The 13,554-nt window shown below is 42.1% G+C and overlaps 1 protein-coding gene across 6 annotated transcripts in view; it reads right to left on the reverse strand.

The window, feature by feature from the left end:
- The window catches only part of TNRC6B (trinucleotide repeat containing adaptor 6B), a 283,394-nt gene that overhangs the window by 144,274 nt on the left and 125,566 nt on the right, over positions 1-13,554 (reverse strand). Inside the window, exon 1 of one of the 6 annotated variants that reach the window (XM_030915675.1) lies at positions 9,805-10,003. The exons of 4 other annotated variants lie outside the window; for them this stretch is intronic. In XM_030915675.1, coding sequence (XP_030771535.1) covers positions 9,805-9,809 — 5 coding nt within the window. In that variant the 5' untranslated portion in view covers positions 9,810-10,003. Of the gene's footprint in view, positions 1-9,804; positions 10,196-13,554 lie in introns of those variants that run through there. One more of the 6 variants, XM_030915673.1, reaches the window with a different exon arrangement.

Consider the following 13,554-nt stretch of genomic DNA (forward strand, 5'->3'; position numbering starts at 1 on the left):
TATCACTTAGACGGTCTAGCTGACAGCTGCAAAGCATTCTCAATCAATGAGATAATTAAATGAAAGTCTTTGAACCTGCTTTTTATAAACTAAAAAGACCCACCCGTATTCAGTAAACATGTGTGCTATTGGCCCAGGTCGGCAAAAATTACACAATGAGTGTGACAATCTAGGGCTAAACGGCCTGCATATCACTTGAGAAAAGTGAGATAAGAAAAGTGAGAGACAAGCACAAGATAATTAGCCCGGTAGCACCCTCTCCCACCTCACACCTCCACCACACAGGGAGGCTGGGACACCGACTAAAAGCAATCCTAACTTCATCCCCCCACCTGAAGCCACCACCTCACTGACTCCAGGGAGTGCAAAAGAAATTCACAGACAGGAACAGGAACGCTCCCACCCCTCCTGCTGGATCTGTTTTTAAGTGTAAGCCTCTGCACCAAGCATTTCAGAAATATGGCACAAACCGGAATGTTTAGGAACTTCTACCAATGTACCACTCTGCTGACTGTAGCCCAAACACTATTTCAAATTTTGGAATCTGTGTACTTTCATAAAAAGTTTGTCTCCTCATATTCAAAATTAGAGATTTGACCCTTCTAATTCTAAAAATTCCACTAGGATAAGCCAACATGTATTCTAAGAAACACTAATCCTGTGAAATGCTCTGCGATGGTGCGAAAACCATTTTGGGTATTTTCAGAGTGCACACCCGCTGTAAAGTAGCCTGTTTTACTTTGCATAACCCTCCCTGTGCTGTCCAACAGAGTAGTCGCACGTGGCTACTGTGCACTTGCAATGAGACTAGTGCCACTCAAACTGAATTTTTAACCGTATTTTAATCAATTTAAATCTAAAAACTAACGCTTATTTCCATTGCTGGAAAACTTTTGTATGTTTGGAAAAACTTGGGTATGTGAATCTACTTTTCCATGAAAAAGTAGTAAGTTTTATGAAATCTAAAAGCAAATCAAGTATTTCCAATGAAAATTTTATGTTTGAACTAAAATCTGTTGTAGACCTAAGATACACACCAGGTTTCAAAGTCTTGGTACAAAAAAAAAATGTAAAACGTTGCATTAATATTTTAAAATCAATAGCATGTTGAGTTGACAATATTTTACATATATTTGGTTAAAGTCGATATTATTGAAATTAATTTCACTTATTTCTTTTTAATTTATTATTTTTTTTTTTTGTTTTTTTGAGATGGAGTCTTGTTCTGTCACCCAGGCTGGAGTTCAGAGGCACAATATCCGTTCACTGCCACCTCAGCATCCCAGGTTCAAGCGATTCTCCCACCTCAGCCTCCCAAGTAGCTGGGATTACAGGCACCCGCCACCACGCCTGGCTAATTTTTGTATTCTTAGTAGAGATGGGGTTTCACCATGTTGGCCAGGATGGTCTCGATCTCCTGACCTCATGATCTGCCTGCCTTGGCCTCCCAAAGTGCTGGGATTACAGGCATGAGCCACCGTGACCAGCCTGTTTTTACTTTTTAAATGTGACTCCTGGAAAATTTAAAATAACACACGTAGCTTGCATTCTGTTTCTACTGGGTGGTGCTGGTGTCATCAAATGATTCCCAAACCAACACTGGAACCACCTCCCAACATCAGGTTCGGGAATGTTGCCATAACCAAATACTTTTCTTTCTGTGCAGCATTTGAACTGCTGATCACACCTGTGATGGAACAGTCCTTCCCTCATCTTCAGTGATGAGGAATGACTGTCCTACAGAGCCACCGTTCTTTTTATCCTTTCCCAGGTCCTCTTTCTCTTCCTGTCCCCAAGGTCTCATTCTCAGTTCTCTTTTCTATTCTTTACACTCCCATGGTGACCTCATCCTCTCCCTTAGCTTCGACTATCACTTCCACGTGGAAGCCTTCCAAGTCTTTATCTCCACTTCTGACCTCCTTCTCAAGCTGCAGATCCACATTGCCAGCTGCCTGCTAACCAGTTCCATTGCCAAGTCCCACCAAATTCTCCAATTCAGTAAGTCTGACCTGGAATGCATCATCTTCCTTTTTGTTGAAGATTCTCATCATTCACCTTAAAAACCTGGTCCCTAGTCCCATGGCTATAGCCTTTAGCAGGACCTTTCATAATAGTCCTTTTATCCCCTAACTGACCTGCCTGCCTCTCAATTCTTCCTTTAATTGGTGCCCCCCCCCCCCCCAAGTCCTCCTCTGCACCATTGCCATTATCAGTATTCTCACTGGACTGCCATCAGATTTTCAACAGGTCCCCAACGTCTACCACGGCAACAGAAACCACTCAGCAGGCACTCAGCTCCTCTACACATGTGCAACCTCCCCTCAATCCTCCCTGGACACACCTAGCCCTCCTCCACCTTCCTCTAGCTAATACAGCCTGCCCTGAGTCTACTCATCACCATTCTGCCCAATCTGTAGGGTTCCACTCAAATACAAAGTCCTTAAGAAAGCTTTCTCTGATCAACACAGTTAAAATCAGTGTCTCTCCTCCCTCAAACTCCTTTGGTACTTCTAATAATCACTATGGTAATGAGAGTATATGGCCTTATCTTTATAAAATAGTATCCCCTTAATAGCACTGAACAGCACCTTGCACTGCATAGTACAGGTATGCCATCTTTGGACATCTTAACAAAGAAATCAACTTCAAAAGGAAAATCTTGCCAGGCGCGGTGGCTCACACCTGTAATCCCAGCACTTTGGGAGTCCAAGGTGGGCGGATCACAAAGTAAATAGATCGAGACCATTTTGGCCAACATGGTGAAACCCCGTCTCTAATAAAATACAAAAATCAGCTGGGCGTGGTGACGCATGCCTGTAATCCCAGCTACTCGGGAGGCTGAGGCAGGAGAATCGCTTGAACCGGGGAGGCGGAGGTTGCAGTGAGCCAAGATTGTGCCACTGCACTCCAGCCTGTCAATGGAGCAAGACTCTGTCTCAAAAAAAAAAAAAAAAAAAAAAAATTTGGTAAATTTCAAACTACGGATGACTCTTAAGTCTTTTGTCTCCAGACTGGACCTGTAATTACTCCAGCCTTTCACCTGGATATCTCAGGATTCAATGATTCCAAAACTGAATTCATAATCTCAACCCCACACCTGTCCCTCATCTAAATGCACCCTAACTCAATGAATGGTGGCCCCATTCCCGCAAGAAGCCCAGCCAGAGACATAGGTGTTATTTTACATTTCTCCAACCCCGCCTTCTCATACCCAATGACCAACTCCTCCAAAATCTTCCTAAATGCCTCTGGAATTCATTCATTTGTCCCCAACTCTGTTGTCAGTTCAGGCCACTATTACCTGAGATTACTACAATATCATCTGGTCTTACGTGCAACGTCCCAGCCAGTTTCCACAACACACCAGAATCATCTTTCAAAAATCCAATCTGAACAAGTGACTTTCCCACTTAAAACCCTTCAACTGTTCTGAGGAAAAAGACTTTCAAACATGGCTTATACACTCTTCTGCATGTGGTTAAGGCTTAGTTTTCAGCTTACCTCCTATTTCTCAGATTATTTCTTCCCTTAAGCACACGACACTCCAACCATGTCAAAGTACTCTCTATGCTGTTCCCCAAATATGCCAATGTCCACTAGTGCCCCATGGTCTTTGCAGAAGCTGTTATCTCTGTAGGTGTCCATCCTTTGTAACCCCCCAACACCCTGAGCACCAGCCAGCCCCTTGCATCTATTGTCTTACTGCAGCAGTTGTGTCTGGAGAAAATCTTCACACTACTGCTAGGCTTGTACTTGTACTTATCAACACCTGGCATGTAAAAGGCACTCAGTAATTATTTGCAGAATGAATGAGTAAACAGATCATTTTCTAGGTTTTTTAAAAAACAAATTCCAAAGTCAATGAATGAAAGCCATTTTTCTGTCACCTATATTAATTCAACAGCATTGTATAAAGTGGGCAGTGGACCTAAATTTTTATTTTACCTATTGAGTAAAAACTGGTGGCTGGGTACCATGGCTCACGCCTGTAAACCCAGCACTTTGGGAGGTCGAGGCAGGCGAATCACGAGGTCAGGAGTTCAAGATCAGCCTGGCCAACATGCTGAAACACTGTATCTACTAAAATATACAAAAAATTAGCCGGGTATAGTGGTGGGCACCTGTAATCCCAGCTACTCGGGAGACTGAGGCAGAAGAATCCCCTGAACCCAGAAGGCGGAGACTGCAGTGAGCCAAGATCGCACCACTGCACTCCAGCCTGGGCGACAGAGTGACTCCATCTCATATTTAAAAAAAAAAAACAAACTAGTAATACAAATCAACAGAATTTACATGTGTGGGCTCAGAATAATCACGATGAGGGAGAAAACGCTGTATTCAATGTTCTCCTTTGCCTAGTAAACTCTAAGACCTATTCACTTGAAATTGCTGAGAACTTTCTGATGCAAGGCACAGAATGTATGAAAAACAGCCAAGTAAACGTGGATACAACACAGAGGCACAGCCTGCAGGAAACTGGAGAGTATGAAGAGACGACATCAGACCACAGGAATGTAGGGACTTGAATAAAAAGAAAAGGCTCCGCGCTGCTCCTGTCCTTGTGCAGGCCAAAGCTCTGTGCAATCCCCGTGCAGGCTTCATGATCTTGGTAGCCATGAGAAAGAACAGAGCCATTCTGTGGGGCCATAAAAGCCTTTCTGGTTCATTCAACAAAGGGAGATACAGCAAAGGGGAAGGAAACACTTACTAAGCAACAAGACTAGGTGCCCAGCCCTCACATAGAGCATTTCCTTTATGCTTCGCAACAATGTTATTATCCCCATTTTGCTGGTGAGGAAATGAGCCGCCCTCACACAGCCAGTCCTGGTGACCTTATACTCACACATTTTCACTCAACATCTACTCCTGCCAAGCCCAGTTCTAGATGTTGGGGATACAACAGTGAGGAAAACAGGTAAGGTCTCTGCTCTCAGGAAACCGGATAGTATTGTGGAGAGAGACGTACCATACACAAATAATTTCAGATGGTGATACAGTTTAGTAGCACTAAAAAAGTAAAACTGAAGGATGTGATAAAATAACCAGGAAGGCAATTCTAGGTTGCAAAGTTCTCAGAGATAATTCAAAAGATAATTTTGAAGAGAGTGCGCAGAGCTAAAGACAATGTTTAATAAAGTGACTATCAAGTCAAACTTTCAATGGAAGTCTCTAAAACTACCAGAAGCAAAAAATTAACTAATTCCCTGATTATCAGAAAAAATAACTAAGGAGTTATCTCAGTCATAACCTAAAGCAGTAAGTTATATAGTTAGTCACCAGATGGCAAAAATTTCCACATGAACCAAACTATTGAAGGCAATGGGCCAACCAAATGAATTCTTAGATGCCCCAGCACCTACATCAGTGCATAATAAATTATTGCTGAATAAATATATGACGGAAAGAAGAAAACAATGTTAAGATGTCACTGCTATGAGTTAAATAAATCCCTTTTCTGGCCAAGTGGGTTCAATTCACTCCACCCTACCCCCGACACCAGTCTTAATCACAAGAGGCAGGTGAGGAAAGTGGGATTAGAGTAAATCCACGAACAATACTTACAGAGAAACAATTAGCATATGCTGTCCCTCTCCACAGCCACCAGACAGAAACAAGTTCCACTTAAAGAAGTCTAATATCCAAATAACTAAAAATTATTAAACGGGGCAATTATTTGGCTTTTTTTTCTTTTTTCTTTTTTTTTTTTTGAGATGGAGTCTGCCTCTATTGCCCAGGATGGAGTGCAGTGGCACAATGTCAGCTCTGTGCAACCTCCGACTCCTGGCTTCAGACGATTCTCCTGCCTCAGCCTCCTGAGCAGCTGGGACTACAGGCACACGCCACCACCCCTGGCTAGTTTTTTTGTATTTTTAGTAGAGACAGGCTTTCACCATATTATCCAGGCTGGTCTTGAACTCCAGACCTCGTGATCCGCCCACCTCGACCTCCCAAAGTGCTGGGATTACAGGCATGAGCCACTGTGCCTGGCCAGCTTTTTTTTTTTTTTTTTTTCAGACAGGGTCTCGCTGTTTCCTAGGGTGGAACGCAGTGGCGCGATCTTAGCTCACTGCAGTGTGGACTTGACCGGCTCAAGCTATCCTTTCACCTCTCAGCCTCCTGAGCAGTTGAGACGACAGGTGTGAGCCACCATGCCCAGCTAATTTTTTAAAACATTTCTTGTAGGGACAGGGTTTTGCCATGTTGCCCAGGCTGGTCTTAAACTCCTGAGCTCAAGCAATCAACCTGCCTTGGACTCCCAAAGTGCTGGAATTACAGGCATGAGCCACCACAACTGGCCTATTTGGCTTCTTTAAAAAAATTTTTAAATAAGGACTCTCCTAATGCAGATACTCAGGATACTTCTGTAACCAGGAACTTGCTCTGAATATTGCACGTAAACTGCCAAGTTGTGACGCTCTGTTTACCAATAATGCTGACCTGGTACTCCTTGAGGAAGGGGACAAAGTACATTCATCTATCTGCATTGCCTCAGGGCCGTGTCCAACTTAAACTGCAGATGATCAATGATTATATGATCTGAGTTATAAAAACTAAAATCCCCCCAAACTTTTCAGTCATGGAGCAGTTGGGCAGGGTGAGGACCACCCTAATTCCTCAGGGTGGTCCTCAAGAGCCGGAGCTGCTCAGTCTGCTCTGCAGAACCTGAAGGTCTCATCATCGCACAACACTCTTACAGTGTCTCTTGTAGAGCTGAAGGGCTGGAGAAGCCTTAGAAGTTTCTGCTTCCATGTTCGGAAGTTTATTTTTAAAGGACCATCCGAGTGGCCATACAGAATAACAAATGGCCATTCACAGCTGAAGAGCAGAGCTGAGTTTGCACCATATATCAAAGATGCCAAAGCTTCCTTTCAGGGAACCAGATGGAAAGACTGAAAAGCACTTTAAAATTGAGATACTACTTCTGATGAACACTACCAATTTTTGTGATGTTTCAGTCATGAATCTGTGACATTTTTTTCTGAGACAGAGTAGTGTTATGATATTATCACTAGTTGATCCAGCATTAGGACATATGGATTGGTTGGGGGGTGGGGAGGTTAATAGGGATTATATTCACTTTCTCCAATAAGAAACTTCCTCTGCATACGCCATCTCATTTTAAAAAAGTAAAACCACAACGTGCAAGTTCCAATACCCCTGAATATTGCTCTTCATAACATCGGCCACATCTTTAAAGTTTTTAAAGCTTCAATTCACAATACTCACAGAAAGAAAACTTCAACAGAAGGCACAAATTAAATACTATCCATCTGCACACTTAATTGATTACCCATTTTCATTTCCTTCTGGATGACCATCATGTTGGTGAGCCAGAAGGATTGGTTCTGCAGGATCTGAGATCCAAAATGGCAGTCGAGCTATCGACTCACCAGAGCCATAATGCTTCCCATACGTGAAGCCAGGTCTTATTTATTTCACCTTTTAATCATCTGGGGGAAAAGAAAATTTACAAAAAACATTTCAAAGAATCAAATAGCATTCATTCTATCATTCTCTGTTCTGCCTAAGAGAGCAGGTATCCTGCTCTGGTTCCTCCTCTCTGCAAACTGAATTAACCTGCCATTCATATGTTTACACAGTCCACACAAACTAGCTAATGGCAAAACATGCAAACCCCAGGTTTTTCTCTCCTCTTCAGTAAGACCAACTTTAGGAAATAGGTGTAAAATGAATCATCTAACAAGCAAAGCCCCCCAAAAGTGCTTTCATTTTCAGAAAAACAACAACAAAAATCAGAGCTCTGATTTTCCTTTAGGTCCACCACAATGCAACACTTCCTATCACTAAGGTAATTTCTCTATCTTTTCCCTTTAAATTCAAGCCGTTAAAAAATTTAGAGACAACTTTGCTCCAGACTACCTCTTTAATGTAATGTTTCCAATCCTTCTTATACAAAAGCTGAGTTTATATCATCAAAAAATTTACAGTGAACCTAAACAGTCACTTCTGTATTTATTACCATTACTAACATAACAACATTAATTTTTTAAAATAATAAAATCCTTGCTTGTTAGAGACAGAGGGCTTTAATTATCTTATGTATTCAAATAGAAAGTCTTTTTGTTAAATTAGCGTGAAAGTCCCTTCATCTACACACAATTGGCCCAAAGAAACAGCCCATTTTCAGCACAAGAGGCCAATCCATTTTAAGAGTGAATAAAGCTTTTGAAAGCACCACACACCCTCTTCCAGACTGTCAAATTTTCAAAATGGTCCAGCATTTTTTCCACTTTATCTTTTTTAACACTTTCAGGCCCAGTAAGCATCTCATAATTAGATTAATTAAAAAGGAAACAACAAAAAACACTGCTCCCTTCTGATCAAAATTATTCCATTTATGCTTAATTAGCTTTAATCCACGTCTACATATTTAATGATGGGGATATGACAATTCAACCTATTTGCATATTTTAAATGCCTTTTCTAAACTATACTTTGTAACAGATTTAGAAGAACAGTCTCTTTTTCATGCCAATATGCCACAGCATAAATCAGGAGGATACAAATTAGGAAAAAAAGAGAAAAGAAAACAAGGCCTCTCAGAGCCAGGGATGTGCTCAGGGGGGTGGAGTAATTTACCCAGGGGTGGGGGCAATTTACCCGCCACATCACAAACTACAATCCTTTCAGCCCACCAGACCGAGAAGCATTACATCACACTCTCACAATGATAGGGGGAGGAGGCTCTGAGAAAGCAAGTTTTCAGCTTTCTTTCCTCCCTGCTCTCAGGCTTCTAGAATCCTGCATTAGGAGTAATGGAATTTAACTTCAGGCACTGCACAGCTTCAGGGGTTACTAACAATCACATAGACTGCTACTTATACATGTGACCCTAAATGACCACTTCGCAGTGGATACATGGCCGAAACAGGCAACCACACACCCACACGATGAATTTATGCTGAAAAGCCCAGTTATGCATCTGTGTAAAATTAAACAAAAATTTTATTTCGTGAGGAATGAAGAAGGCTAATACACAGGGAGAACTGACAAATAATTTCTAATCGCGGTGAATAGCTGTTCATATCTTTAAAACACCATGTTTACAACATAGTCCTACCCTTTGGTTGAATCCACGATCAAAATAAAAGCGCATCTGGCTGCACATTTGAGAACACACACAGAGACCCAGTGCAAACGAGCGCGCGCAGAAAGGAGAGGGTGAGCCACATATTGCTTGGGAGGTTTTCAAGCAGGGGAATCTACAAACCCCAAACCTCCTGGTGTTCACCCGCCCCCAACCTGATGTTTAAAATGTATCAGGTCTTACTTTAGGTTTTACATCTCTCTAGGAAGGAGGGCCCAGTTTAAAAAATAAAAAGAGAGAAAAAGGCTTTCCCGTTCTAGGGCTTGCCCTCCCAGATCCTTTGTCGGCCTTAGCAGCCGAAAGAATGCAAACCCATTTATATTTATGCAAATTTTTGCAGCAGATTTAAGGGGGGAGGGGGGAGGTCTGTGTTTTTTAAAAACCTCTTTCTAAATAGCAAATTTCCAATAACTCGCAGCTTCATTTATTGCAAGATAGAAACGATGATGAAAATCTGCATATACATTAAAAGTGCAATTAAATCACTTCAAAATCTAAATATTTTAACACGTCTTTTCCATTTCTAAAATGCCGAACCAAAAGTACATCACGGGTCTGATTTACACAGATCCACGAAATGTCTGAAGCCAGTCTCCATGCTAGACAAATGTCGATTTGCAACACCACCAGTGAAAACGGTTAGACAAGATCCATATAAATCAATTGGTTTAAAAAAATTGAAAATATTTACCAACCTCATAAAGTGCAGCAGTGCTTAAATCCAGCAAATTGAGGCATACAAGGTAGAAATGGAAATGAAAAAAGGTCCAAAAAATGAATTCTTTTTGTCTATCTGTTTTTTTGTATTTTAAATATTCAGAAACCAGCAGAGACTCTGTCGGCCATTTTGGCTTGAACTAACTCTCTCTCACACACTCTCCCTCTTGCTCTCTCTCTCCCCCTCTGTCTCTAAAGGAAGCAGCTTTTTGTGACCTTCAAATAGAGGCAGATCATGTGACTTCGGGTAGGTTTGTCAATCAGGAAAGGGGAGGGAGCTGGAGCTGAGACTGCCTTAAAGGGGAAGCAGCCCTTTTCCACTCACTTTCATTTGTGAAATGCTGTTATCTCATACTCTCCGCCTACAGACACTGCATGTGAAAGTGGCAACAGCATAAGGGTAACAGATGAACAAAACAGAAAAACCTTTATTGGTTTATAGAAATATGCTCAGTTGCTAACGATTCTTACAGCTCCTGGATTTTCTCCTGGCTCTCTTGCTAGTTATTCTCTAGATGTTTGGGCAAGCACAGGCTGGCAAACTGCTCTGTACAAGGGGCTGAAACACAGCTCTACCAAACAAGAGGCTTCAGTTTTGAAAGACTGAGGTGAAATATAGGGCACGACTGATCTCTAAGAAGCTCCTAAAATGCACAGAAAAAGACTGAAAGAAACGCACGAAAGTATAAACTGAACTGCAATTCAGAAAGGTTAAGTGACTTATCCCAAATTGCACAGCTAAACAGCTGCAGAAGAGGGACTGGTTTCCCAATTCTGAACTCTACACTTACTATTTTGCCTGTATGTGTATTCAGTACCTCCTCCCCCAAACCCAAATAAAAACTATGCTTCAACATTGCAAACGGAGTTTCTCTGGGCTAGGGCAGGTCTGAGTCATCTTTAATCCCCTCCCCCACCGCAGGAGGTAGCTCTGCAGCTGAGGGAGACTAGGCATTAAATTAAAACCTACCTGGTTTCCACCACTCCTAATCCCTTCTCCTTCACATATACATCTCCATTCCTACCCACCTAAGAAACCCAAGCTCGGTTTGCATCTCTAACCCTGTGGCTCACAGGCTGTGTAACTTCAGTGCTAACAGCAAGTAAGTAAGCCCCTTACCCACCCTCCCACCCTGCCTGGCCTCAGTTTGCTCATTTGTGAGCGGGCGGAGACTGGGCTTTGCTAGACGGTATCTTTGGTTTCTTTCACCTCCGAAACTCTGCACTTGGCTGCTTTCTTTGAATAGTTCCGTTCATTTTTTCCTAGCCATCTCAAAAGTTCGCATCCGCGCTGGGAAGGCTTATTGACCTTCGCAGTCCAGACCAGGCCCTCCTGTTAACACTCCCATAATATCTTTTACTACTTCTTTAGAGCAATGGTCATAATTGCAATTTAGTATTTACGAACGAATGTGTTTAACATTAGTCTTCCCCAGCAGACTGTAAACTGTATAAGCAAAAATACCACGTCTTCATTGCTCTGTGAGGCTCCACACCAAACCTCACGTAGGAGCTAAATAAATGAGTAAATCTATGACTTGGACCATATTCAGAAGGGCTGGGCTGAGGAGGAGGAAACCTGCCACCTGAATATAAACAATTTAGGGGAATGAGGGTCACATAGTTCCCAGAAACTCACATTCATCTATGTTTTAAGGACAGCTTCAGGAAAGAAAGTAACTAAAATGGTAAAAAGCGCATGAGAGTGTCCTGTGACTATCGACTCCACCTATCTCTATAAACCAGAAAAGGGAGGATTCCCCAGTGTGCTTCTCCCATAAACTAGGCTGCCATGCCAGCCAGCAGACAACTGACAGATTCTAGAAACCCGGCTTTCCTTGAAAAGGAACCTATGAATGCCTGTAAAATCCCATACACTTGTTGTCATCCTGGCTTCTGGGTCTTTATACAGTCGCCTGCCTTTGCTTTTTCCACTCAGATATGAGGACAGGAAAAGAGCTGTTTCAGGGCAGGCAAAGGCCAATGCCTGGACAATCTGGCAGCCTGAATAGCTGTGGCTTAACAAGCTTCCACTGTCTTTGCGTGGCACTGAGTGGAATAGCCAAGCCCTGCACTTACAACTGAGATGCAGGAAAAAGCAGGAAACTCCTAGAATGGAAATTCTGATTATTTAGTCTATTTTTATCCTTCCAATACCTTCCAGATGAGTTACTGCAAGTTGTAGCAGGCTCGATTTGTAAAAATGTATGGAGACTGAACATCCACCTTGTTTTAATTTGTGATGGACATGCTTTCTTTATGAAACTGAACTTTGCTAAGTTCCATTCCCCAGTGTAGAATATTATTGTATACAAATGTGTTGCCTTGTGTTAAACAGCAAACTGTATGAAAAGTTTGGAAACAGAACAAACATATTTTAAATATAATATTGGTTCTAATTTCAAATAATATGCTGAATATATATATTCATATAATATATATATATATTTTTTTCAGACACAGTCTTGCTCTGTCGCCCAGGCTGGAGTGCAGTGGCATAATACCAGCTCACAGCAACCTCCACCTCCTGAGTTCATGCAATTCTCCTGCCTCAGCCTCCTGAGCAGCTGGGATTACAGGTGTTAGCCACCATGCCCAGCTAATTTTTGTATTTTTAATAGAGACAGGGTTTCACCATGTTGGCCAGGCTGGTCTTGAACTCCTGACCTCGTGATCCGCTCGCGTCGGCCTCCCAAAGTGCTGGGATTACAGGCGTGAGCCACTGCACCCAGCCACTGAATACTTTTTCCTTAACCTCCAGATCATCTTTTCTATGCAATACCTCTAAATTCAGTGTAGTTAGTCTAATCGTTTATCTAAAAGAAACAAGTGCAAGGCCGGGTGCGGTGGCTCCAGCCTGTAATCCCAGCACTTTAGGAGCCCAAGACGGGCGGATCACGAGGTCAGGAGATCAAGACCATCCTGGCTAACACGGTGAAACCCCGTCTCTACTAAAAAAAATACAAAAAACTAGCCCAGCGTGGTGGTGGGCGCCTGTAGTCCCAGCTACTCAGAAGGCTGAGGCAGGAGAATAGCGGGAACCCGGGAGGTGGAGCTTGCAGTGAGCTGAGATCCGGCCACTGCACTCCAGCCCGGGAGACAGAGCGAGACTCCATCTCAAAAAAAATAAAATAAAAGAACCAAGTGCAATAAATACATTATTTCTCCCTTGTGTTTCCAGGCATAATAGATTCTGTGATAGATTTATTATACTTTTTTCATATTAACAATTAGACAATGTTTTAAAATTATACTATTATGAGGTAAGGATACAAAGTAATAAAAATTATTATTGATATTTTTATTTATTTATTTATTTTTGAGAGGGAGTCTCGCTCTGTCGCCCAGGCTGGAGTGCAGCCAAAGTTAGAGGACTGCTTGAGCCCAAGAGTTTGAGACCGGGCAACAAACATAGTGAGATCTTGCCTCTACAAAAAAATTTTAAAAATTAGCCAGGCTTGGTGGGGTATGCCTGTGGTCCTAGCTACTCTGGAGGCTGAGGTGGGAGGATCACTTGAGCCTGGGAAGTCAAAGCTGCAGTGAGCTGAGATCACACCATTGTACTCCAGCCTTGGCGACAGATTAAAAAATATATATAATATGATATATGTATGTATCATATATATGATATATATACACGTTTTGTTTTTGGGCACAGACATAAAGTAAGAGCCAAAAAAAAAAAAAAAGTAAACTGAATAAAACCCAAAACTGTATTTTGTTTTTTT

This window comes from Rhinopithecus roxellana, chromosome 13 (assembly GCF_007565055.1).
Source record: "Rhinopithecus roxellana isolate Shanxi Qingling chromosome 13, ASM756505v1, whole genome shotgun sequence".
NCBI lineage: Eukaryota > Metazoa > Chordata > Mammalia > Primates > Cercopithecidae > Rhinopithecus > Rhinopithecus roxellana.